The 27,979-nt window shown below is 46.5% G+C and overlaps 1 protein-coding gene across 1 annotated transcript in view; it reads right to left on the bottom strand.

The window, feature by feature from the left end:
* Nucleotides 1-4,025: 4,025 nt before the first annotated feature.
* Nucleotides 4,026-27,979, bottom strand: part of LOC138516859 (homeobox protein EMX1) — a 61,939-nt gene continuing 37,985 nt past the window's right edge. The window contains exon 3 of the mRNA XM_069632302.1: nt 4,026-4,680. Coding sequence (XP_069488403.1) covers nt 4,513-4,680 — 168 coding nt within the window. The 3' untranslated portion in view covers nt 4,026-4,512. The remainder of the gene's footprint in view (nt 4,681-27,979) is intronic.

The raw sequence follows: 27,979 nt of genomic DNA, 5'->3' as shown, positions 1-27,979 counted from the left end.
TGTGTGGTGATTTTCCTTGTTTCTACTACGCGAGGGTCTCCTAGGGGCCCCTTCAAGCCTAGACTACATGAAAATGGTTGGGAGAAAGGTGACATTTGTGCAACTTTAAGTGGTCTCAAAGCTCACAAAAGATTGGATGCAAAGAATTCCAGAACTGGGCTACCACCAGAGTCATCCGGGGATCGAAGGCAGGAAAAAGCAAACTGTGATGAAGAGGCTTTAGGAGCTGCATGCTTGGAACAGCGTGATGGTGAACTGCCAATCAAATGTGATTCTTTCTCTCCTTTTGCCTTTGATCTATTTCCATTTAGAAATAAATCTGGACTACAAGATGTAGGACCACATTCCAGCGTTATCACTGTGATAAAATGACTAGTTCCCTCCAGGAGTAAAGGGATGAGTAGTGGATGAAACTTCTACTCAGCCCCACACGACCACAAAACCAGTGGGGATCCCAATCATAAAAGTGAAACAGGAACAGCCCGACTGGTATACCTGCTTCGCCTTGTGCAGTCACGTGGGCCAAAAATAAGCTACACTCTTCAGGAGGGATGCGAGCAATCACAGAAAAAGTCCAAACAACAGCAGTACTCTGGAACCAAACAAAAAAATGTCCAACCAAGATTCCATAAAATAGGCGATTTTAATAGAATTAAAAGACAAACTACTGATAAAAACGCTAATAACCCTCCCCTGAAGAAGACAGAATATGCAGACTATGTGAAGATGGGGGACACTGGATCTGATGATAGGGGTGCAAAGGTAATAATTTTAGCAGCAAAGTCAATTTCATTGAAGAAGGTCTTTAAAAGGATAAAGTGTGGGATCTGAAACATCATTCGGGCCCTATAAGGCTGTCCAGGGTGACAGAATCACTTTAAATAACTTTAAGGCTTGGTCTTGGGTCTCGACAGCATTGAGACAAGCTTCTAGGAGCTTTACTACAATTTGATACAGTATCGAGGCGGGTCGACATGATTGCTTGCAGCTGGTTCAGTCGGTAGTGGGATGGGTCAATAAAATTGGTCCCACAAAGGCTCAGTCTTTATTCAAGACAGGACGACTCCATGGCTTCTACTGAGTTAAGTCAGCGGTTGATGCAAATGCTTTTAGTGGGTCGAGTGAGCGTTCAATATGGGTGAGACAATGGCTTCCAATAGGTCGAACCTTCGTTCAGATTAAAAAAAAGACAGATCGAAAAGGGGTGACTATCAAAGGCAGCTCCGGGTGCTTGCAGTGGTTCGGAAAAGTAAATCGAAGTGGTTGATGTGGCTGGAAATTGGATGAAAAACAGGAACCTAATGAACAGAGCTGCTTCTTGACTTCTGGTTGGTGGGGGACTCTGTTCTGGCTCTCAAGGTGGATCCTTGTTCTGTACGTCAAAGCCAGGTAGTTGTGTGGGAGCACTTACAGCAGCTTTCACCTACAGTGAGCAGGTTCCTGGTAGTAGGCCTTGTGCAGGTAGCAGGTCACCCCAAATGTTCCTTTGGGATTGTTGAGGGAAAAGCTTGCTCCTTTCTTGAAAGTCTTTTTCTTCAACTCTACGGAAAAGGTTTCTGTGGCAAACTATACCCAAACAAAGTTCCAATATAAATCTTTCTGTTTCTTTAGTGCAAATATTCAACAAAAAGGGTGGTCTCAACCCTTCAAAGAGGCAATCTGTAAGGGGCCAGATCTAGCTGCTGTGTTCAGTCTTTTGACTGGTTATGTCAGCCGTAGAGTGTTTTGCCTGCCGAAAATGGGGAAAAGGCACAGGAAGTGTGAGGGACATGAGAGAATCCAAGATGGTTGAACCCTTCTGTGTCCCGGTATTCCTCTGCTGGGTAATCGAGTTCCGCCCACTCTCCTGTCTGCCCGTCAAAGAGTCTCCAGTAATTACCACTCTGGTGTGGTGTCTTCATTGTCCACGCCTCTGGGGAAGGTGAGAAGTGCTCCCAGAGCCCAAATTAGGGTTTCCTGATCTGGGCCAAAATTGTTGTTTTGGTGAAACCTAGTCCCAGACGACAATACACATAATGCCTTGTCAGTGAAATGAGTCACAAGCAACCAAGTTAACAATAAATGGACACCAATAGGTTTTGGCCAGTATAATTGTATATTCCCAGTGACCACCATGTCAACACTAGACATGATCTGCCAAGGGGCACTTGGAGCACACAATTATAGAATTTTGCATTAGGGATTCCCATAGTTAAAGGAAGTCCTGGTCTGTTGGAACTTTGGGTTCCATCAGGCTGTTGGCATGAATTAACATGTTCCTCGATAACTGCCATTTTACCAAAGTACAAGGCAGCAGTTAGGGATGTTAGTAATATCAGCTCTCACTGACAGATTTACCCGCTTCATTTTATGTTAAAAATTAAAAAAAAGATCATGCTATCATGCCCTCAGAGCTGGCATTCTGTGACAATCCTTCACATTATTCCCTCTTTGCTAAAATCTGTCCCACTAACAACGACAGCCCATTGGATCTTTTCGGCTGGCCATGGTTCTGATAGATAAGCCTGTATCACCTTCAACCAAAGTCTCTTACGACCGTCAATCTGTTTATTAGGTTTTCCAGTTTTCATATAACCTATTGACCCATAGCAGTTACATTGCGATTGCAAGGTACCACTCTAGCATTAAACTCTTTCATCTTGTCTTCAAGTCCATGCATGATCTATCCCTCCACCTTGCTTACTGAACATCTGTGCACTCTCTCTCTCGCATTCTATGTTCCTTCTCCTTCCTTACCCTCTCTGTCCTGCCTCCTTGCAACTCCTCATCCTTCTGATTCTTCTCCGACGACCCTGTAATGCCGCCCCTCTGATGTCAAAGCTATCTCATCTCTTGAAGGCTTCAAGACCATATTCAAGCTCCCTCTTATGTCCTGTAACGGGACTCAGCCTCCCCAAATGACTCCACTACACCCCAGCCAGACATCTCCATTCATATGTTGAGCTTTATATTGGTGAATATATATAATATTAGGTATTGTGGCACTAGGCCTATGCGCAGTTCACTACGTAGGTCTGATTCCTTGTTGTGTCCACCGTTTCGGTATCGCATTAACTGCCCTCCTTACCAAAGGCTCACTCATTCCCAGATACCCCAAATGATTGTAAAGGCAACATGTATCCCAGGACTGCCTCTGTCTCTTGTATTGTTTCCAATGTACATCACTTCTGGTGTAAATGACACTCTAGTCGTCGATAAATACAAGTGCAAAAATACAAATGTCAATTGGGATGGGTTGTGTGCCTATGGGAGCCTAAAAGCAGCATTTTAGGGCCACACATTTCATCCATTTATATTCCTCAAGTTTCGCTCTTGGCAACTATCAATGGCTACACTAACCCAATGGATCCAACATCTTTGAGTTAAAATGTACTGGGCTTCGTGATGTCTGTCCTTTCTGCCCACATTCTGTGTACACATTGCACGTAGATCCTACCAGCGACCCAGCTTTACTCTTCTTAACAATTTGTTGGTCATTATTGTTACCCTGGTTCTGCTTTCTAAATGAATGAATTGTTGTTTGCCCCCATCCCACCACCCGCACTTCTGCTAGGAAATGATTACAAGCATTGACCACTTTGTTTGTCAAAAAAATATTTGTAACGCTACTCCAGAGGATCATTCTTCTAAATGTGTACCTTGATTTGTGGCTCAAGATGTGTTCTGCAAGAAAGAGAGAGAGAAAGAGAGAGGCAGAGTAGCTGTTCTCCATCTCAAGCGTGGTGCCGCCACTCAATGAAGATCCGCACACCACATGCGAAGCTCCTGTCGAAGTATCCTTACCTGGGGATGGGAAGAACAAGAACTATTTTCCCTGAACCAGATATCCAAATGTTCTGGCACAATTATTTGAAAGCCTAGAGAAAGAAAATGCTGGTGAGTTTACCAGTTGGTTTCTTAAGGTAAAGCCAGAGATGCTATATGCCCTTTTTGCCGGCTCTCATTGCGTAGACCGATCTGGCAACACATAATCAGGATCGTTCTTTTTTTTTCTCAATGCATGCATTCAATTCATTCATTGGAGATAAGGTTTCAGTGTTTTTTTTATTATCACACATTAATGCACTACCTACATTGGTAATATCTACTGCATCTAGGACAGGAAAGAATAAATTAAAATAATAAAAACAAGAAAAACATTGATCTCGTTTCCGATTGTTATTGTACGGTTGCCCGACGGGCTTAGACTGTGATGGGATGGTTGCTGGGCCATATTGTCTTGCCCACCCATTCTCTCCCTTTGTCTCTTTCCCCCTCCTCTTTGACCTCACGCATTGTCCTTTTTCCTTGGGGGAGCCTGATCTGTGAGGTCCATGACTGGTCCACCCCTTTTCATTGACCAACTGAGCTGGGATGATAGGCAGCCTCTCGCTGCGTGGAGGAACTAAGACGTTCTGCAAACACACTCAGAAACACAGTTTTTTCTGCTGTCCTGGTGAAATCTCTAGTGTTTTGGGCCAAATCCTCCCTTTTTGTCCTGGGTCATTTGGTGCGCGTTGGCGTTGAGTGGCCCTAATCATTGGAGGTTACGTCAATGTCCTCTCCGTTGGGCTGTTTGGTGGCGAGCCGCCATCTGTTGATGTGGTGGGAACCTTTCTTCTTCTGTTCAGATTCAGGGCCCTCCTCCTCCAGCTTCTGCCTCTTGTACTTTGTCCTCCTGTTTTGGAACCACACCTTCACCTGAGGAGAAGAGAAAAAAAGCACATGTTAATATGCTGCGGTTCTCAGAGCCTTTCTACAATCTATTATCTTTGCATGAGAATTGACGCGAAATGAAAATATATAAAGCAAGGTACCAATCATTTCTTGCTTGATCGTGATACAACGCTTTCTGCCACAGTCCAGCTACTTCTTAGAAGGATGAGTTAATCTTGCCATAATGTGACCCTCAGGTTTCATGCAGAGGTGTACACCCCACAGGTGGGTAAGATAGCCCAGCAGCTGTAGGCCTCACAAAAGCCTACACGTCACACATATAATTGTTAGCCAGTCCGTCTCTGACTTCCATTCTTCCAAGAGGGATAACATTAGTGACATTGAATATTGATAACACCTATATTGTAATTGACCAGCAACTGTTATTTTTATTGATGATGCTCTTGTTTTTATTGCTGAAATGCCCCTTAATTGCATATCTTCAAATTATGACTATTATCCAGGCAAAACAGCGTCAATCCATCCGCATTCTCGCAGCACATTTAATATGATAAATGGTGGACCGACAAAGAGTAGTTTTTTTTGTAATGTGTGAAGAAAGTAGCTAAGTAGAACTGAACCGGGAAAGCTGTGACCCTCTGGTCCGCGTGTTTCCAAACCTCTCGTTTTGCAACCCGCACAGAATGGACGGCCGTGCAACGTGCTCTGGTGTTCCATTGCATATGGGGCACGTGCTTAAATCTGGGCCAAGGACTAAATGATGAGCGTGTATTCTGTGGCGGACAGGTCAAAAATACACTTTTGGAGGTTCCATGAATCACGGTTTGTGTCGGCAGTGAAAATTCACTTTTCAGCAGAGCAAATTCACTTTGAACCGGGCAAATATTCCATGAATCGGGCCCAATGGGTTTAACAGATAGACCATGAGAAGACAATGTTCTTATGAAGCTCTTGCATAGCTCCATACAATGAATTCCCACATTTTAATAACCGGAGATCACACAAAATACACTGACCACTTCTCTCCCATACAACCCTCATCTCAAAACACACCCGGAGAGCGAAGGAATGACCCACGCAAAATACGCAAACCGCACATCACTCAAACCAAGCTACAAACCCTATCACCTCAGACAACAAACAACTGAAACACTGGACGCCGCCTTCCTGGACAGAACAAGCCCAGTGCACAAGGCAAATCCAGAGAGTTCACACGCACAGACGCCAGTACCTCCTGGTTCTGCACGCATCAGCAGAGGAGCACAACATCTATCCTATCGCTCTCTCTTCCTCACTTACCAACCCACTTCCCCTGACAGAGTCCCGTGAGTGACTGGAGACCATGAAAATGGCACGGTGCGCGGTATAAATCAACTTAACATAGCATAACATTTTAGACCCAATTGTAGCAGACATCTGTAAGTGAAATGACACTATACACACTGCAAAGTGGTGGAATTATGCATCATACTTTGCCGTTGCATGACACCACCATGTGAAAGGTGCTTTATGTGTATGTATATCTAGGTTTGTATACCTATCACCTTCATCACAATTATTAATGTCATGGTCTTTACTGTACAAGACCATTGCCTAAATCGAAGAGTCCTCCACATATTTAAAGAGGTGAAGATAGAAAAGGGAGAAGGCTTTAAAGGTTTCACTGCGGGTTCACATGACTTCTCGTTAATCACTAGTTGGGAGAATGTCAACATGGGCAACATACATGGAAACATGAGGGCCTCATTGGTGTCATGTTATGTTATAGAATGTGCATTCCATGGGCTGCAAGTGGAATCATTTCTATGTGTAGAGCGTTGTATTGTTTGTACTGTATTGAAATGTGTTAAGCGCTAACTAAGGCCCAAGGGCACCTGGGTGTTGCTGAGGCAACAGGGTGAATCGACAAGAAAAGAAGGCAGTTCAAAACAAAATCGTTTTGAGGGCATAGTAGTCAGTAATCTCATGATGATAAGGGAGCTCCATAATGTGGGGACAAGGACCGAAAAGGAGCACTCTCCATACCTTGTTTTACTGAGTCAATGAACTTTCTTGAGAATATGGGAGGTTGAGCAAAGTTCTAGATGGAATGTAGCAAGTCAATTTAGACTGGAGAAAGACAGCATCCGATTGATGAATAGTCTGGTGAGTAACACAGCGAATCTTAAAATTGATTCAACGTTTACAGGGAGCCAGTGAAGATGATCTAACAAAGGAGAGGCACGTGAAAATCTAGGCATATTAAGATGCAAGCGAGCTGCCGAATTTTGCAGGGTCTGCAGTCATTGAGCCAAAAAAATCAGGTTGACCCAGATAAATACCATTACAGTAATCAAGAGATCCCATAATGGTGGAAATAACCATAGAACGACGATTGGATGGAATAAAAGGGAGAATCTTTATGAGAAGTTTCAGTTCAAGATCTGCACTTCTCATGAAACAGAAGGTAAACGTTTACTACCCAAACCTTTTACTGATGCACTGGGGAGTGGGTATGATCCAAGAGTGATCGACCAAAAATATGTATGCCACGACATTGTCGGGTTAGGTGAACCGACCACAAGGACCTCTATTTTTTCTCTGTTAAATATCAGCCAGTTTTCATCCATTCATTTGCCAATGGCTGATAAGCAGATTTTCATTTTTAAAGGAGGAGCACATTCTGAAGTCAATTAAAAAAATCAGCTGGGTATCATCCGTGTGCGTATCGAATCGTGTGCCATGTGTCTCGATGAGATCAGCCAGGGGACGCAGATAGAGACTGACAAGAAGTGCAGAAATAGAGGAGCTTTGAGGAAACCCACAAGAAATAGGAACTAGGGCTGAGTGAAAAGAGACACAGTTTGTGTATACAATCCATTAGAAAAGAAGAAAACCAAGAAAGAGCAGGACCCAAAATATCAGGGTATCAGATAATAAAATTGCGGCATAAATGTCACTGGTAAAAGAAATTGCTGTGGTTTGACTCGGTAAAGGTGTACCCCATTATACCATTTAAGGGGAGTGGGGGTTGGTGGGGTGTCCCCTGCTCCCCTTATATGGTATAATGGGTCCTGGTGCTGCAGGGGAGTACAGTAAACACCACAGCATTTTTGCTGCAATATTTTGTATTCACGGCCATTTTTGCTGCGATTTTAAGACATGGAACCAATATCAGATGTCTCTAGACGGCAGAGAAGAATGCCCTGATCAACAGTATCAAAGGCCGCGGAGAGGTCCACGAGAATCAGCACTCCGACCTTGCTGCGGTCCTGAAGTAGGGCTAGGCCGTCCAAAATAAAAATCAGGACTGACTTTGTGCCCAATAATGATTATAACACCTGTGTATGAGTGTGGTACTAATAAAATATCCTATCATAAGACTTGATTGAAAAGGATGGAGAAGATGATTAGATTCAAGAAAACAAGAGAATTGAGGGGCGCTCTCCTTCTCCCCGGCTGATCTGCTCTCTTGGAACTGTGCACCTGGCCATCCTCTGTCCCCTGGGCCTAGGTGCCTGCTCACCCTGCCACCCTCCTGCATTGCCTCCTGGCCACTCCTTGCACTGGGGACTGTATCTGTGCCCATACAGCCCCCCAGCCCATTTTTCTCCTTTTTCTGCACTTATTCAGACTTACCCAGTCTGCTGCCTTAAACGCAGCACTTGCCACTTGCTGGCTTCATTACCACAGTTTGCCTCAATTTTCTATTTATTTTATTTATCTGCACTTTCCAGTCTCCCCCTTCCATGCACTTTTTCCCTTTTCCCTTTCCCATGCACTTGCGCGTTCTCAATGTCACTGGGCCTAGTAAGATCGTTTTTATGCTGTGCTGTGTCCTCCCTTGTTCCCCTCCCTTGCCTAGTCGCGCTCTGAAACACTTGTGCACGAGCGCGATACAAATAAAATATCATATCATATCATTATCATAACAATGGCTTCCATAAGTTTCATTAGAGTAGGAAGAAGAGATATGGGCCTCTGGTTGGCGGGAGAAGATAGATCCAAATGGGGCTTTTTTTAAAGCGGAGTAACCAGTGCATGTTTCAACGGGACTGGGATCACACCGTGAGCAAAAGAGTGATGTCCAATTGCAGGTTGTGTAATATCCCAAATATTAGGCTTCTATCTATGGATTCTGACCACTGTCAATCTCCTTGGAGTTCTGTGCCATACTGTGGCTTTATACTCCTTTATTTATGCACCGAATCTAAGTGGACTTATGACATGGTTAGAATGCACTTGGTGAGTGCTACATGAATTATAGCATGTATCCTACTTTGAAGCTGGAAAAATGTTGCAGTGTTTAGATTACGGTGCCTTCGTGCAGTTGGGACTCGATTTGTGGAGGCTTTTTGCATGTAGCACAGTCAGTGGCGTTTGGTACATGGCCTCTGCACAGGACCCACCGTGAGTTTCTTCCCTTCCTTTGTGGGTATAATGAGTGTTTGTGTAGCTGTCCCTCTGTCAGCGTGTCCGGCTGCCATCTGCCTGGGGGCCGAAGGAGGGGTGGGGGCACTTTCCCAGCACTGTCAGTCTCTGGAACCGAAAAACATCCCCTGTTTACTGTTTTTCGCTGGTGCTCGCCCATGCCACGGTGTTTATGTCACAAAAGGGCTTGGTTAAAGTGATGTGTTCTGTCAGCAGGCGCGCTGATGAAAGCCCCTCCCGGCGGCGGCGTCACTGGACCGGAGGGAGAGCCCTATCCTGCCTCCCCCACCTGGCCCTGACCTCCCTTAAGGAGGCGGCGTGGAAGGCTATAGCTCGGGGATCAGACGGATTCCCACGTGTGAGGCGGCTCCTGAAAGATGCGCTGTCCCTCGCAGGTGGTCCACTCTGCGCAGGCGCGTGGCCACCTCGGGCCTTCCTTCCCAAAATGGAGTCCAAGGGACGGCTGTCAAACCGTGGCCTGACACAAACGGGAGCCCACTAGGGCGTTCAGCTCAACATCTTATGGCGGGAATTCGGTTCGTGTTTTAAAGGAGCGAACCACGTGAGGTAAGTTTGCCAAAGACATACTGGTTCGGGTACTGGCTAGCCATGGCCGCCATTTCTGTGATACAATTATTTTCCTCGGTTCCCTGGTTATACCAGGCAGCCACAATTCTGAATCTACTTCCCTGCAGTGGAAGGGCCATGTGGCGTTAAACAAGTAGGTTAAACAAGCACTGGCAAAGCCAACTGTTTTAGCTTTTGTGTAGGCATGACATAGACATTTTTCAGTCACTGCCATAATGGTACTACCCAGCCATTAGATGGAAGCAGCTGGCAAATGGTGTTAGTACATGCCCATAGTGTGGCAGTGCCTGGCAAATGCCCATCTAGTACTTATACAAGAGCCAAAACCGTTGGATTTGCCAATGCTTGTTTTTAACCGGAAACAAGTGCCTGGTACAGCTGCAAGGACACATCTATTGCTTGTAAATCAAGTGGCTGCATGCACACTTTGGTAACCGATTCTGATTATACTGGGTGCTGGCTTATAGCTGCAATTAAGCCATTACCTTTCAGAAGATTTAATGAAGTTATATTGTCATCCCCTTCTTATCCGATAGATAGCTCAAAGAGATCTAGGGGAGGAGGGTAGGGTGTTTGGGCAGGGAGGGTAGGTAGTGGGTAGAAATGTCCATAGAGACTAGCATGAACAGGGGAAGTCAATGGGTGGGTAAAACACCCACAGGCTGTAATCCCCTCCCCACATCCCATCTGTCTCCTATCTTCACTTCCCATGCCAACAGTTTTGGTACATAGACAGTGCTTACAGTGCCGCCCGATAGCCAAAACTAAAATAAATGTAGGCTACTCTGTATGCCTAAATCCTGACATGCAAGGCGCTTTCGCTCATGAAACACACTATGCTCTATGCTTCTTGGCTTCCAGCGCTGATCTGTATTTTTAATTATTTTGTTATTTTCTCAGGATTAGTTGAGAATGTGATGGGTATTTATAAAGCGCTTAATACCCAGAGCTTTCTAAGTGTGGCCCCTGGGATGTAACCTGTGATGCTCCGAGTCATCTTGCTTCCAAGACGAGCGCGTTGCCCCTGAGCTATCCTCCCGAGACTACACGCCTCCTTTTGACAGCCTCAGTGCAGTCTGGTAGGGGATAGTGAGGGAGATGGATGGAGACACAAATAAGATGACAAGGCACAGAAAAAGCCAGAATTTCATTAGGTTCCCCCTTTGTGTGAGCTGTTAAATGACCGTCTAGGGTTATGCAGGAAAGACGGAGAGAACCCCTATGTTATGCAATGTTATGTTAAATGCTTATTGTACTCTGTACATCACCACCATAGTGGTCTTAAAGCGCCAAATCGTGTCCATGGTGACGCAAATTGTGACCCCGCTCAGGGTGCAAACCAGATCCTGGTGTGTGGGATGAAAGGGACACAAGGAAAAGGTAAGAGGACAGGGTAAAGAAAGACCAAGCTGGGGAACAAAACACACAAAAAGGGAGGAATAAACATAGGGGTGAGTGCTAGTGATCGCTGGGATGTGTGTACAGTTTAAGGTGTTAAGATGAAAAAAGACTGGTCATGAGAAGTATCGAGAAGTGTCCTTATTGGTCGTGCCACTCTATTGTGGCACTTAGCGCAATCTCTTCTTGTTATTCGCTTTAATCGAGTTATGGGTGTGTGATGACTTTGAGATGTGCTCAATGGTTCCTACGAGTTGTGGCGTCTTCAAGGCCAGACATTCACATTGTCTTCTCTCACAAGGAGAGTTTGAAGGCTCTGGAAAATGAAGACAGACCCTCCAGAGACTGAAAGAGACCGGCTGTGTGCAGATTTAATATTGGGCGTGACTGTCTATGGCGTGCAACCATATGCCATAATGGGCAGCGCCAGGCCAGTCTCCGGCATCTGAATCAGCAGCGGCAATCAATAAGAAAATTTGCTCTCCACATCGGTACGGTGAGGGAGCGGGAGATGGACGAGTCGAGCCAAACACCACAGCGTTTCGTTGTGGCACTTGAGGATTAAGAGTACCACTAACATGGAATCCATAAGAGAAAAGCTGCAAGGTTTCAAAATGCAAAGAGCAAATGTGCCAAAATTAGAATTACTCAGTAAACTTCAAGGATGGATAGCACCACATCCCCATATGCCAAAATTCCAGGATTCAAGAAGTTGCTGCCAGAGCCTGAACCTTTACCCCGGAATTGTGGCAAGGATTCTGGGTGGTTCCTCTCTGCAAAGGAACGATGAAACTAGAGTTCCATGCGGGCACGTGACGGTGCTGGCTACAGGGCGTGCTTTCATTTATTTGGGCATTGCAGGTCTTCAGGGCAAAAGATTCAATACATGCGCTCCCATGGAAAATTCATCTTGGGGGTGAAGGAAGTGTGTCCCAAAGCATACCAAATGCGAATTACGAAAACCATTCCTATATCTTCCAGGTCATTTTTTTATTTATTTAATCATTTATATATTTTCATTTTACATAAATACATACCTACACAACAAAAACTTCTAGGTTCAATTTTCCACTTACCTGTGTTCACTAACACCCTGAAAATGATCAAAGGTGTCCTTTATTTACAATTTCTTCTTTGTTTTTAGTTAACTGAGGTTCCACTCCCAACTCTCTGTATGCCCCCATGCCCAGCTTCCTTCTCCTTCCATTACCTTTCCCATGTGTGACCTTATTGTTCTTTCTTTTTCCATGTCTTCCTAACTTTAAAAACCCTCTCATACCAACTATACATATATATGGTCAGTAGGAACAATTGCCGGAATAGGGTCGTTGATTTTGTTCATTTAATTGGGTTTATTTTTTCTAACTGCAGGCCCATATTTTGACAATGTTGAGTGCTGTTCTTTTGAGTTGGGTAGGACATCAGCACCAAAATGCAATCACAGGCACATGACATCTGGGATGGCGTGCAGTACCCAACTGAGCTGGCTCGCATCAATTGGGTCCTACTAACATAAGCAATAAACTGGATTGGAGGAAAACTGCTCTCAGCTCTCCACTGCATATCCTTCCGCTGCCCTCCCTTTCAACATTCCTGTACTGGCCGAAGGTCGCGTTTTAGCAATGTGGTGGCTATGCATGTGATGGAAGACGAACGAGACCCATGAAAGAAAATATTTCTGACCCAGCAGCTCAGCCACCATTAAGCCTACCATCTAGCATGCTAGAGCGATTAACGCAGGAATCTTGAGTCCAGGGCTTCGTTCTGCTTCCAGTTTAGAGGGTACCCTACGTGAAGAGTTGTATATTCCCAGGATGAGAGGCCGTGAGTAGCCACATCTTCGAGGGGAAAGGGGAGAGATTAATCAATTCTTCTCCAGGGATGTGACCTCAACAGAACTGAGGACGAATTGAGAGGCATTGCATATGCTTGGACCGACTGGCTGGCTCTGGAGGTACTAGAGAGCATGGCCAGATTTGTGAACATTTAATCTAGAGCGACCCCATTAATAGTAGCCAGGACGCCTCAAGATGTCCAGATCATCTTCGAGAGGCTAGCGACCACGTACAACCAGAAGATGGTCCCTTAATCTCCGAATAAGCCCAAAAATACAATACTAATGAATATTGATGAATATAGCAAGATATGTCTTGCCCAAAATACAGATTTCTTAGATACCCACTAAGAGGCTGCCAATCTGAGTTTAAGAAATCTGGATCCAATTCAACATGTAGCCGTTGCCACTGGGTAAGTCGTGCCAGCGGGGCATATAGTACACCGTTCAGTAACCACCCTTCTTGGGCACTTTCCACTTCAAAGGGTCTAAGGCGGCTAAGTTAAAGGGGGGCTGTGGATCAGGAGATGTCTGAAGCCGCCGCAGAGAAAGCAAGTACATGTTCATGTTTCAGCGAAGAAAACATATTTTAAACAGAATCCATTGGGTGAGAAGATGGTGTGATGGCAATTACACACACTGACGGATTTCAAGATATGCAGCGTGAAGCACCAGCTCTCATTTGGCCCCATTCCTTGCAATGTGAAAATGCAAACTCTGCATATTTAATCTTCCATTTTTTTTTTCTTGCTCAGTGCCAGCTGAGATGTACATCACTCGAAAAGGGGGTTCGCATAATGGGGGACAAAGACGCTGTCCCAGTCACAGTGCATTTGGGATCATTCTGGTGGTATAGCGCCCTGAAGCCCGAACCAGAAGCCATGCAAAGATTGTCCATAGAACAGTGCTGGAAAATGCTACCCGATTCATCAACAAATTGGATGTGTGCTGAAACACTCAGCTTGTGTGTGTTGTTTGGATTGTACCCACCTATTGACTGGCTCTGCTCATCCCTGCGATCATTCTCACCCTCCACCTACCCCTCCGAGTTCAAATCACACCCTCCTAGGATCTCGTTGAGCTATCTATATCATGGCACTCAGATCATAATGTTTGTTATCATGGATATGCCAGTGTTATTTCTAAACAGTCTTTTCATAATTAATGACATAGGTACAACTGTAAATTAGTTTCTGGGGTAACAAGTGTGCCTCCAGCCCCTTGACTCATAGGCAATATGTGTTTTCTTTCATCTGTTCTTTGCACTAACAAGCATTGGCAAAGCCAACAGTTTTGTTGTGTTCATAGGCATTAGGCAAACATTTGCCAGGCACTGACAATACATGCCCAGGTACTCAAAGCATTTCCCAGCTATTTCCATCTTATGGCCATATATTTCTGGTATGGCAGTGCCTGGCAAAGGCCTACCCCATGCCTACAACAAACACCATAAGTTTTGGATTAGCCAGTGATTGTTGGACAAAGAGTGTATGGAGTTCCAATGAATACATTAATTATGTTGATCAAATAGGCAGTGCACTTTGCCAATTAAATTGTCCATTGTCACTTATCAAACAAATGTGCTCAGGCCAGCCTGTTGTCTGAGTGCAAGCACTGGTCTCCACCGGGCACTTTATGAAATCCATAAAACACGATTATGTGTGCAAGCTTTGATGCCTTTTGTCCACAATGGTTATGTAAATATCACACCTGCATACCAAAACACCAGCACCTGGCCTGCATGCTCCTGACTACCTGTGATAGGGGAATTTGCATCCTATTGGCAAGTGGGTGGATTGCCGGCATATCAGTGTTAAGATATGTACCATCGACCTAGTGCTTAACCCTTTGCTTACTCCGGAGTGTTGCCTGCCCAGAATCTGGCCTTTGAGAGAGCGTCACAAGACACCTTTGTCTTTCAATCTCTCCTCATCCCAATTGGGAGATCAGAAGCAGAAACAATGGGTAGCGGGTGCCAAGGAACGACCCACTAAAATTCTCTAAGAGCAAGCGAAGTGCAATTGCCTGTGAGCCCATCAAACCCAAAACAGATTTGCTGTCATCAAAGGTTTAGTATAGAGAGGTCTCTGGAATGTCGAAGTTCGGTTCGGATGGCTCCAGTGTCCTGCTACTGTACGCCCCATTGAGTGCATATTTTTCCACGTGCAGCTGGATGGACCTATGGACAGGGGTAGGCGGGAAATCAAAAGAGGCCCTGGAAATAATGTTCAAAGTGGCCCCACATTACACATTTTCAGCAAGCCCAACCCTTTTGCAATGAGAACATTTGGAAATAAAATAGGTAACCGCAGCAAAGAGGCTCAGGGTGCAGAAGCCGACGGGGAAATCTCCAGAGTTCCCTAGGGCCTGTCCACCCCTGCCCAGGGTGCAGAGGCCTACCAGGACATCTCCAGAGTTCCCTATAGGCCAGACCACCCCTGCCGAGGGTGCAGAGGCCTGCCAGGACATCCCCAGAGTTCCCTATAGGCCAATCCAATCCTGCCCAGGGTGCAGAGGCCTACGAGGACATCTCCAGAGTTCCCTATAGGCCAATCCAATCCTGCCCAGGGTGCAGAGGCCTACGAGGACATCTACAGAGTTCCCTATAGGCCAATCCAATCCTGCCCAGGGTGCAGAGTCCTACGAGGACATCTCCAGAGTTCCCCATAGGCCAGGCTACCCCTGCCCAGGGTGCAGAGGCCTGCCAGGACATCCCCAGAGTTCCCTATAGGCCAATCCAATCCTGCCCAGGGTGCAGAGGCCTACGAGGACATCTCCAGAGTTCCCTATAGGCCAATCCAATCCTGCCCAGGGTGCAGAGGCCTACGAGGACATCTCCAGAGTTCCCTATAAGCCAGGTCACCCTGCCCAGGGTGCAGAGGCCACCAGGACATCTCCAGAGTTCCCTATAGGCCGATCCAGTCCTGCCCAGGGTGCAGAGGCCTACCAGGACATCTCCAGAGTTCCCTATAGGCCAGGCCACCCCTGCCCAGGGTGAAGAGGCCTACCAGGACATCTCCAGAGTTCCATATAGGCCAATCCAGTCCTGCACAGGGTGCAGAGGCCTACCAGGACATATCCAGAGTTCCCTATAGGCCAGGCCACCCCTGCCCAGGGTGCAGAGGCCTACCAGGACATCTCCAGAGTTCCATATAGGCCAATCCAGTCCTGCACAGGGTGCATAGGCCTACGAGGACATCTCCAGAGTTCCCCATAGGTCAGGCCACCCCTGCCCAGGGTGCAGAGGCCTGCCAGGACATATCCAGAGTTCCCTATAGGCCAGTCCACCACTGCCGAGGATGCAGAAGCTTACCAGGACATCTCCAGAGTTCCTTAGGACCTGTCCACCCCTGCCGAGGTTGCAGAGGCCTGCCCGGACATCTCCAGAGTTCCCTATAGGCCAGTCCACCACTGCCGAGGGTGCAGAGGCCTACCAGGACATCTCCAGAGTTCCCTATAGGCCAGTCCACCCCTGCCCAGGGTGCAGAGGCCTGCCAGGACATCTCCAGTGTTCCGTTTAGGCCAGACCACCACTGCCGAGTGTGCAGAGGCCTACCAGGACATCTCCAGAGTTCCCTATAGGCCAGTCCACCCCTGCTGAGGGTGCAGAGGCCTACCAGGACATCTCCAGAGTTCCCTATAGGCCAGGCCACCCCTGCCCAGGGTGAAGAGGCCTACCAGGACATCTCCAGAGTTCCCTATAGGCCAGTCCAGTCCTGCCTATGGAACGCCGTGGGAGAGCCATGTCTTTTCAAGGTGGGGCAGATCAAACCTGACTTGGATGTCAGAGCAAGCTCCAGCCTGTCTCCGGGGCTGTCAGTTTCAGAGGAGATGTGGATCTCAGAGTGACAGCTTGAACCCCTCCACCCACTTCTACCCCCACCCCCCCCCCACTCAATGGGCGGGCTGGGCTCATCATATGCTTCTACGGGTTTGTAAAAATGCTGACATAGGCGTCCAGGATATGGTAAATGTCGGAATTTTCATTACCTGAGAAAGATGTCAACACATTGACTAAGAAAGTATGGTCACATTCGGAACTCTATTGTAAGATTGTCGCATAGTCCATCGTGTTCTTGTTCCATGAACATGCCTGTTTCCCAGGCCAACTCCCTCTTTCTCCCTCCTGAATGCATTTATGCTCACGCCACTCACTCAGCATTTTTTAACTTCTAGTCTTTCCCCCCCAACTATTAATTAGTCCATCTTTTGTAAGAGGTTGAATACCGGAGAGCCCTAAGCACAGGAGCAGGATTTGGACCTGTGTTGTTCTGCATCGTCTTGCTTTCAAGAAAAACGTGTTGCCCCCGAGCGATCCTCCCGCCACTGGGGTCCTGATTAATGGAATGTTTTGCACGGTGCAAAGTGACTTTTCACTAGTGCGAATTGACTTTGCACTGCCAACAAAAACCCTGATTCATGGAAACGTGCAAAGTGTCTTCTAGCCGTGCAAAGTCACGTTCCACTGTAAAAATACACTTTGCACGGTTCCATGAATCAGAGTGTTTGTTGGCAGTGCACAGGTGAAAAGACAGTTTGCACGAGGCAAAAATTCCATGAATCTGGCCCTATGTGTCGACTGTCCTATTGCACGCCCTCCTGCCGATTCAGTTTCCTTTCCCCCACCTCTTGCATGTCTGTTTCGCCCTCCACTCTGGCACGTGCATGACCGCGTTTCTTCCCTACTCACTACATGCCTTAGCCCCCACCACTTGCCCCCTGGTCCTATTCTGCATGTCTGATCTAAGTCTTGGGGGTCAACAGGCGCTAATGCGCCCCCCCCCTCCCCTGATCAGGTAGCCCGGGCTATACAGCCTTCGCCGTGCCATGTGAGCAGTGCCTTTCACTGCTTGCCAGATGGCATTGCCCAGTAGAAGTGGTGGTCTCCATCTCCAAGGGGCTGCCTGGTTAATCCCCTTTTAAATGTTTGCAGCAGAATGTACAGGTGCATATGGTTACACCCATGTAAGTGATCCTCCCATGTATGTGCTGGTGGCCTGGTGCATATGTTATTTAGCTTGCATTTCCTCTATATCGGACACCCTTCCTCGCCCGCCAAGAGATAGTTCGCCTTCCACGTTCTTCCCTGGTGTGAGATAGGGCAGTGGGCTCGTAAAGGTTTCTTTGCCGCCCATACACCAATACGCTTGCTGAGACCAAGTAATAATAATAATAATTAGTTTTTTATATAGCGCCTTAATCTAAAGCGCTTTACACAGGGCATATTTACTTACATTACTAGTATTTCCCAATCGAAAGAGCATTTCCCGATCTCAGAGGGATGAAAGGCTGAGCAGGCCTTGGGGGATTCGACCTGCACATTACCATACATGTTGGGTAATAGTACAAAACCATTGTAAATCACCCAAAAGAGAATAACACGGTATATATATAAGTATACAGATTTTGTTATCAATATCAGTTTGTGTCATCCCGGGAGGATCAAACATGACGACACGAAGCAACACAGGTTCGATTCCCCTGGTCCGCGCTTAGAAACCTTTGGGGATTAAGCGCATTATAAATATGCAACTAAGGGACATATTCCTGTAACAGCGCCTCGATGCCCCCGTGCTGTGAGAGCGCTTTAAAAATGCACCAAAAAAATGTGTTGTAATGTGGACACGAGGGCATGCAAACATGTCATCTGGGATGCATTGAGAAGGCCATGGTGTTTTAATAGTAAATATAAGCAAAAATGACATCTGGGGGGCCCAGCAGAAATATTTTTACTCAAGGCGGGGGCTCGACAACAACATTTTTACTCAAAGGGGGCACAGCAGGGAAAAGTTTGAATACCACTGCCATATGGTAGCCCCCTCTCCCCCCATACAACATTACTTAGTGGCTAGCCCCCTGGTAGCCATTGCTCAGTCACAGCCCCATGTGAACAGGTGAGTTTTCAGGAGTTTCCCAAAGCTCAGGTTGGGTGGTTGATCTTGCCCCAAGATTGAGCTTCAGGGCATTTCTGGGTCTCATGGCTCTCAGGGGCCAGCCTTGGTGTTGATAAAATTGCTAATTATAAACATTATGGAAAATGCTGCTTTTGAGCACTTTCTGTCCTGTGAACTTATGACTTTCCTATGCTCCCTTTCATATTATCTCACCAGCTGAAAGTCTTAGTCCAAATGGATCAGCAACATCTACCTGTTCTATTTGCTTTATCCCAATACTTCAGAGGAGCAGCGTTCCATCAGGGATAGCTCCATGAAATCCTTGCCCTTCGTTGCCACCGTAATAGCTTTAAACAAAGCAACCATGATTCCTCCTGCATTGACCAAGGCAGGGGCCAGTGATAGAAATGAGTGCATTGTAAGCGTTCCCCGGCTGCACTGATGAATGTTCCTCAGCATAGCCAGCTCAGATTCTCTACCCGAACCATCGTTAGCCCATTGTCTGAGATTGGTAAATCAGCGCCTCTTACTGCGCCTGTTTATGTCTTTTATGTTTGTGTGTTCTGTCAGCGCTCTGAGGCCCACGGGCGAGTCGGCCCTTTATAAAAATTCCATAGAATATAGCAGACTGTACCAATAATGCATGCTTGGATTGTGACCAAATGATGCAATGCCACAGGTACACAACTTTCCTACTCCTAGAGTTAGATTTACCAAACAATGCATTATGGGTGATGTAGTCTTAGTTAAACATTATTATTATTATTATTATTATTATTAGGGATGTATTACAAGGGAGCAGGAAGCACACAATGGGGGAGTGGCAGCGTAGGCAATTTGGTAGAAAGGGATCTACAAGCAACCAGGGGAGGTAACAGAGTGGAACAGATCTCACAGTCTCAGGTTGGGGGGAGATGGATGTGGACTTGGGTGTTTGGGAGGGACCCTTCCTTGAAGCGCAGGATCTTGAGCTCCTTCCTGAAAGGCATAAGTAAGAGGGTGAATCGGGTGTTGCCGTGGGGGAGGATCCAAACTCTTGGCGCATAAACAAAGAAGGCCTTTTATTCTGGTTCTCTCCCTCCTGCACCAGCAGCGATCACCTTTGCAGATGTCCTGGCTTCTGATGGATCTCAGTGTCATAGCTTGGGGACTTGAGGGTGACGGCCTTGCAGATGATGCAGCAGGACTTGCAGGTGATGGGTGCTTGTAGCGGGAGACAATGCAGTCCGATGAGGGCTGGGGTGATGTGGTCGAATTTGCAGATTCCTTTAATGAGTCATGCTGCAGGGTGCAGGACACTTCTCAGAGGTGCCGGGGTAGTCAACAGAAGGTCTTCCAAAAGGGCATTGCCACCGTCCAAGTGTGAGAGGACCATGTCTTGGATGGCAGATCTGAAGAAGTTTCGCAGGAGAGTACGTTGGTAGCAAGCAGTTTGCGTCCTCCTAGCTGTGTGCCGCTTGATGTCTGTCGATGGCGAACTTTGTACTTTAGATTTAACCGCATATCGGTGCTTTGTAAAAAATAAAAATAAAAGCCAGCATGTCCCGTGGCATGGCGTCACCTGGTCACTCTAGTCATCAGTGCACTGGTGGACAGTGGACATCCAGGGCCGTAGTAGATGCAAACATTTGAGACCGTTCTGGCATGGATGCCTTTCAGCATGTGACTTAGAGGCAAATCACTCTGCAGCCCTTTGCCGAGCTAACCTGCCGCGTTCTGTATATGAATTCTGACTGATACGCCTGCATCGTGAGCCCTGATATCCCCACTATAAAACGTATGGTGATGCTCCTAATTTCCCCGATGTGTTCAGCTAAACAGGGACTGCGACTCTGGAGGCACCAGCCCGAGCAGCGCCTCAGTGTTGAGGAAACAGCGCGTTGAATATCATTAGAAACGAGCCTCTCCGCTTCAAAGGATATGTTTCTGTTTCCCTTGGTCCCATCTGTTTCCGAGGCGGCGTTTCTAGTTCTAGAGTTCGCAAAGAAAACAAACCCCCCTCCGCCCCCTTTCCAGAAAGGCTGGACAGGCTGTCGCACTCTGATGACATCACTGCTTCCTGAGCCAGCCTCAATCATTCTGAAGCAAAGCGCAAACCAGCCATCTGTGGAACGGCAGATTCTGAGAGGGAGCAGGAATCCATTTTCTGGGATTATTTTGAAAGTGGAATTTAGATTTCAAAACAATATGCACGAAATGAAATGCAATAGTTCAGCTGTGTGCTATTGAGCTAATGTGTCACCTATTTTATTGCCAAATATATTATATTGCATTATATTATTAAATACTATATTGTACTATTTTATAGTGTATATTATTCTATTCCAGCACTATTGACTAGCGTAGAGTACAGTACTATGTTTCAGCATTCCGGTAGGTGTTATGGTACCCAGCAAAAGGGGAAGGCCATAAGACATGAAGATCAAATATCTTTACAGTGTTGGCTGTGCCAGTCAGGTACACTATTAGCAATCAGGCGCGGTTTTTGTATATTATGTAATATAGGGGTGTTGCTAGGTCTGGAAAAGATGCTGGGACTATGCTAATATCGAGACTGTCAGGACTCCGGGCTAGCTATCCTTGTGGTTGTAGCCCCAGAGCTTCTATCTGGGGGCTACAACCAAAAGACCAGAGGATATACCCCCTCTGTCCCCCCGACCCCCCAGCAGCGCCTCTGGTATAACATATCAGTGCACACAAAGTAGTCGGCAGACAGTGAGAAAACCCTATTCCGTGGGTGTAACAACAGGGGAGACGCAAAGAGCCGTGGAGACATAACGAGTAGGTAGGTCACTTTCTACTTCTATGAAAAGGAGGAAGGCCAGGGGCCAGGACAAACATGAGGGCAGAATCACTAGGACAGACAGGCACACCCGAAACAGGTGAGGTAATGTGGCCTCTGCTACCTACTCCTCAGCACTCACCCTCCCCTTTAGCTCCACGAGTTGGGAGCAATATTTCAACATGCACAGGAGGTGGTCAAACATGGTAGTTATTGACCACAGGCCATGCATGCAATGTGGCTGAGACGTGATGAATGACAGATCTAAGGTCCTGATATACCATATTATGATATGCTCATCCGTTTTTTGTCATATGTCAGGAGGCTTCCCTAGACTGTTATAACCTACAGGAAATCTAAAACTAAGAAAGGACTATGCCAAGTGACCCATCGAAGAGAAACAGGTTTAGATTCGGATTTCCAGAATGACTTACAGACATACAAATTATTTCCATTGCAATCCATTGCATGTACAATTATCTTGTGCATATTCATTGCAGATGTACTGAAAACCTGACCGTACTTTACTATTCGGCGCATCGACTGACCCTGCTACTTATCTTATTCGTAAAACACAGCGCATGTGCTCAGGGTAGTGCAGCCGATTGCTTGATGGATATACTGCTTAAGTAATGGCACATGAAGTGGGTCTATCTATCTATCTATCTATCTATCTATCTATCTATCTATCTATCTATCTATCTATCACTATCTATCTATTATATTCGTCCTCAAGGCGCTCGTAAACGATGGTTGCGCAGTGGCGTCGCTGAAGCAGTTGCACGGTACAGACGGTGTGCAAGCTCAACATACAACTCTCAGGAGCAAAAGAATTGATCCATTCAACACATGTCAATTTTCAAGCCAGAAGTAGCCACCATCTTTGTAATTATTTATTAACTGCGCTTTAAGCGTCTTTCAACAGCTTGTGATTAGGGTGCAAGCGCCCATGGGAAGAAGTGTTCACCGTACAGTGAAGGATCCTTACATGGGTGGTGCGCATAGAAACCCAGTTCCAGCTGGGGAGGTTTTGGGGGCCGTTTTCTTAGTCATCTGACCGGTTGGGATCGGCAACGTCAGTTAGTGATAAACAGCCACGCGTCTAGCCGGTAAGGTGTTTAGGTTAGGGAGGTGGATTGGGAAAGTTATCAGTGTATGCAGGGCAGTAAATGCCGCTTTTTCAGCTTATCTGAAATGAAGTGTGGTTTGATATTATTAAAGTGTGGGGGGTTTAGGGTCCTCCTTGTTCAGGGGTGGAAGAGCCAGAACCTATGCAGGATTTGTTTCCCAATCCAGGTGGGAAGATATGTTGCCCCCTCACGCTCCTGAAAATGCAGCCCATGTTTCCTGCTGTCTGAAGGTAAGGGGGTTGGTTTCTGCTTCAGTATTCTGGTTGGCGGGGCCCAGGCACTAAAGCGTCTCCCACCCCAGCTGGAACAGGTGACTTCAGGGGTCGGGAGCAGGCTTTTATTGCTGGCTCTAAGGAGAAGGTTGGGAGTGTAAACCTGAAATGTTTTGGCAAGATAGGAGATGCCAATTCCATGAATGGCCTTGAGAACCAGGCAGGGAACCTTAAAAAGATTCCGCTCCCTTGCGGGTAAACCCTCTGGCTTCCAAGGTGTGATGTTTTCTCCCAAAGATAAGGCACGCTGCAGCATTTTGCACTAGATGCCCGCTAACAATCGCAGAGTTAGAAGGCTGGGAAAGAGGTCAATCCCACAATACAGATGGGAGTTCACCAAAGCACCTATCTCACCACAGATACATCCAATCTTTGACACTGTTTAGCCTGACAGCGAAGACATTTTAAAAAATTTATATGCGCATTTGGGCACCCAGATTCTCACGGGCAGTTGCGTACCAACCTCATCCCACTGTTTTTTTGGGTATTTCCCGAATTGTTCGAGTACAATTGACCGAATGCCATAATTGATCATATTACAGTGGTCCTACTTGACCTTCTGCACAATTGGCTGTATGGTTATTTTTATATAGATATAATGGGTTGGGTTAATAATAATATAAGGGGATTGGGTGTGGGGTTGGGGGGGTTTGGATTGGGTGGGGGTTTGTGGAGGTTTTCCCACGCATATATATCCTAATTGACCGTTTACATTCTGTCATTTGTGCAGAAGGTCAATTGTCATTCGGACCATTGTCATTCGAGCAATTCGTATACAACCGTTTATTTACCTGACCATGAAGCTACTTACTGAGGAGCAGCCACAAGGGAACTCGAGTGACTGACGCCGTCCCGTCCCGGCCGTCCGGGACTTTCAGATCCATCTGCGTGTTCCATTGGCCAGTCCCCCTCAGGCGTGCCAGACAGCATCGGAGATGTTAGACTTGATATCCCTAAACATTTAATAAGGGACACACGCCTTCAAGAGCAGTATTTATTTTAGATTAATCTCCCACACTACAGGAATGCACACATTTCACCTGCTTTGTGCTGAGGCAGCTGCTTCGGATGAAAATTCTTGCTGCTAAAAGCCAAGTTAGCAAGATATCTGACACGCCATCAGTGGTGATAGGAAATATATCAGAAAGGGTCCAGGGCCAGGCTGGATGAATCACAACACTTCGTACACCGTGAAAAGTGCTCTTCTCACACAACGCGCCTTCTCCAATCAGCCGCTGCGCTGACACCTGCCTGCGCAGGCTCCCTAACAAGCAACACTTTTCAGGCTGCTTTTTTAGCACCCTGAGTCCTGGCTGCCAGAACAAGGAAGCCCGCTGGGGGCCAATCAGAAGGCATGACACAGCGAGGCCGCTCAGGCGACGCGCCGGCTCTGCCAGAGGAAGTCATTCTCAAATCTCACACGTTGTCCGCGCGCAGCACAATCACCGCGATAGGTTGCGATGACAGCCGGCTGTACACAGAACAATGCAGCTCTTTTGTGCCTGCCTACCGTCGCTTATCTACTGATATATTTGAGTGGGTAAAGTCCCTGTGGATACCTTGTGCCTCGTTCCTCTTCCTTAAAGGGAAATGCGCAGTACAGCGTTTCTAATTACATCTAAGGAACTAAGCATAGCTCTCAACCATTTGTGTTGCAAAGGCGGGTGAAATCACCCGATTTTGTTTTTGGCGGGTGAGACGCCCATTGGAATGAATGGGCGTGCAGGAGGCTTGGCGGGTGAGTCAGCCCTTTACAAGGCGGGTGACACCCGCCAAGAGCGTGTGAGTTGAGAGCTATGACTAAGATTACAAAGTTACAGTATTGCTGGAGAATTGATGTTTTTCACGCAAAATGTTCTCCATCTTAATTCAAAATACTCAGGACTACCTCCATTGTTTTGTTAATAGATTCTGCTGAGTAGGAAAACGGTGATCAAACGACACAAAGAGTTAAAACTTAAAAAGGTTAAAAACAGTATAAATCTCTATCCAAAGAGAACGCAACACGGTCGTCCGTCCTCACACCTATATTGTGCTAGCCTGCATGTAACCTGTTTCAGTCCCTTGTTTAAGTGCACCCAGAGTTCTTCCTCTGGGCTAGTGGTGTGCTAATCACACATTGTACTAGCACAGTCTTCGGACGCAAGGTGTGCTGGATACTTTGCTCAGAACATTACTGAATGTATTCAGAGTCCTATAGCTCATGAATTCAATGCTTGGAAGAGGCCCACGCCTATCTCTCGCGCCACGTTTCCCACTACTGGGCAATAGTCCCTCCTTGCGTCCATGTGTTGAACGCTGGACATGGGCTGGTCACCAGTAGCATCAATCAGTAAGATTCTGGTCCCTTTTCTAGCTCTATGAAATGTGTTGCAGCTGTAACTGGTATAACGCCTCACTTTGATTCTTTGCAGAAGTGGTTAAGGTGATGGTGAATGATTTAACCAGGGATGGACAGGCCTATAGGGAACTCTGCAGATTTCCCAGTTGGCCTCTGCACACTAGGCCTTTTTTGTGTTTTATTTCCAAATGTTCTCATAGGAAAAGGCTTGGGCTTGCTGAAAATCTGTAGTATGGGGCCATTTTGAAAATTATTTCTAGGGCCTCTTTTGGTCCCTTGTCCACCCGTGGATTTAACTGTGCCCGTTTTCCTCTCACATCTGCAGTCTGTGTGCCTTAAGCACAATCAGAGGATAGTGCAGGGGCAACGGGGGACAGCACAGGGGCAACGAGCCGGTCTTGGAAGCAAGACCAGCAGAGAAACAGAGATTCGAATCCCGGATCCACGCTTAGGGACTGAACTCAGGTACGTTATTAGGCGTGTTATAAAAAACAAATAAATAAAATAAAACCAATAGGTATGTGATCAGAAAAGGTCCCATCTAAGCCGCCAAGATGCAAACTGTAAGGCACAGCGCAGGACCCCGATGGACCCCAGATTGGGCAGTAGGGATAGTTGTCTTCTTGAACGAGTATAATATATACACAGACATATTGATATAGTTAATTGAGCTGTAAGGTCCCAGATACCCAGTTATCTTGCCTTGACTTTCGCCAGCACCATTTCTTTTTGATATGATATGATATGGCATTTATAACGCGCCTGTACGCGAGTGTTTCTAGGCACGAGAAGGTGTGATTGCACCCATGCACTAAACACACTTAGGGAAACAATGCCTTGCTCCCACACACACACCTACAGCACTCACTGCAGAGGCACACTGGACCGCCAGTATACATTGGCATGCCTGAAAGAAAACACACAAAGCAGAGCACTCACAGGAACACACACAGCAGTAGAGTGTCACATAGAAATACTCAGACACACATAGCCTTGGAAGTCTTTTTATCTTAAAATGCACGTATGATAGCACACACGTTATGAGCACGATGGCATACACAGGACAATACTTCCGTAACTCTAACACAAAGGGGAAGACATGAACACACAGATGATCGCAAAGATCATGTGCCTTTGAGCACGCATGTCTTCTCTCATTCTTTGCACACAAACCACACACACACACTCAGACAAACTATGTGCGCACACACAATCATGTAAAACCACATACACAACAACACATAGAGATAGGGGCATCACACAAACACACATATGCACAAGTGCAGGTGTACTCATACAATTCTCCCACACACATCCACGCACTCATATGTACACACACACACTACAAAATGCACACAGGCACCACACTGCATATACCTGCACACCGAGGTCCACGCAGACACCATACTCATATCTACAAATACTGTTGCCTTCTCTGTCTCACAAACTCAAACACACACTTCTGAGCTCAACACAGTTGTGGAGCACCACACAAGTGAAGCGAAGATTAGCACAGCAGTTTGCACAAAGACGGTGTTAACCATAACAAAAATACACTGCATGCCCACTCATTCCCTCACACACAAACACACGCTGCACACATAAACCCATGAATGCACGCAGACACCTGCGTACACCTGCTTGCCTGACTCTTGTGGAAGGATATCTATTTAATCACTTGCAAAGTAATGTTGGATTCACCGCAGCAGAACATAACCTCGAATTTAACCTCATTTGAAATGTTATTACCGATGCAAAACGTGTGAAAAAGGCAGCCATGTGTCTTCCCCTTCTTAAAGGCGGCATGCATTGAAAAAGAGCTTGATTGTATAATTATGCATTTAATTTGACATCTCCTGTTGTCATGGCACACCACTCTGGGTTTTAATTTGTGTCCCTGTCAGTAATGTAAGAGACAACTTTCCCACCGAGTGCTTTAATTACGTTCGTCCTGGGCAAATGTTGTTTTGACGAAGCGAATCAGATAAATTATGTTCAATGGAGGACCCATGATGCGGAGAGGGGGTAGGGGGGGGTACAGCTCTTGTTTCCGAGCCCACCGATTGGTGGATTTTGTCTGGTCCCGGTGCGATGCAGCCTATGGCCGGGTTTCTACAATAGGTGTCCATGTAGCGTTCTGCGCTGTTTGCTTTGCTGGTTCCATCTTGCTGGCAGGTCCTGTTAACACCAGTGGAAGAGCGTTGGGGGCTGAACTTGCATCCCTACAGGAAGCCATTGGAGGGGATGAAGGTGTCAATCTATCTACTGTAGCGCCCACACCTTCAGGGTTCATGTGCCGAAGGCTGAGCTACCGATCTGGTTTGGGATACAGCTCAGTGAAGTGGATTACATTAAATTTCCTGATTTCTTTTTAGAGTAGCTGGTGCCTTCAATTTTGTGTGTGGTGCTGCAGACTTTCCTCTTCTAGGCCAAGTCTGATATAGCCATGATGACAGTCTTATCAGAATTAAATTTAAGTACCGATTAAGCTATATATTTGTAGCGAAAGCACAACACTCAGACAATGCTGTGGGTCATGGGTTTAATTACCAGATCTTGTCGACTGATCCGTTCACCCCCCCATCCAAAAGTCCTGCATTGATAAATTGATTACCACACTGTGGGTAATAATGACAGTAGAGCGAAGAATTGGTTACCACACACTCTGACACTG

Source organism: Ambystoma mexicanum, chromosome 6q (assembly GCF_040938575.1).
Source record: "Ambystoma mexicanum isolate Mex_15411 chromosome 6q, UKY_AmexF1_1, whole genome shotgun sequence".
Classification (NCBI taxonomy): Eukaryota; Metazoa; Chordata; class Amphibia; order Caudata; family Ambystomatidae; genus Ambystoma; species Ambystoma mexicanum.
The sequence above is the reverse complement of the archived record's forward strand: the minus strand, read 5'-3'. Positions and strand labels throughout refer to the sequence as shown.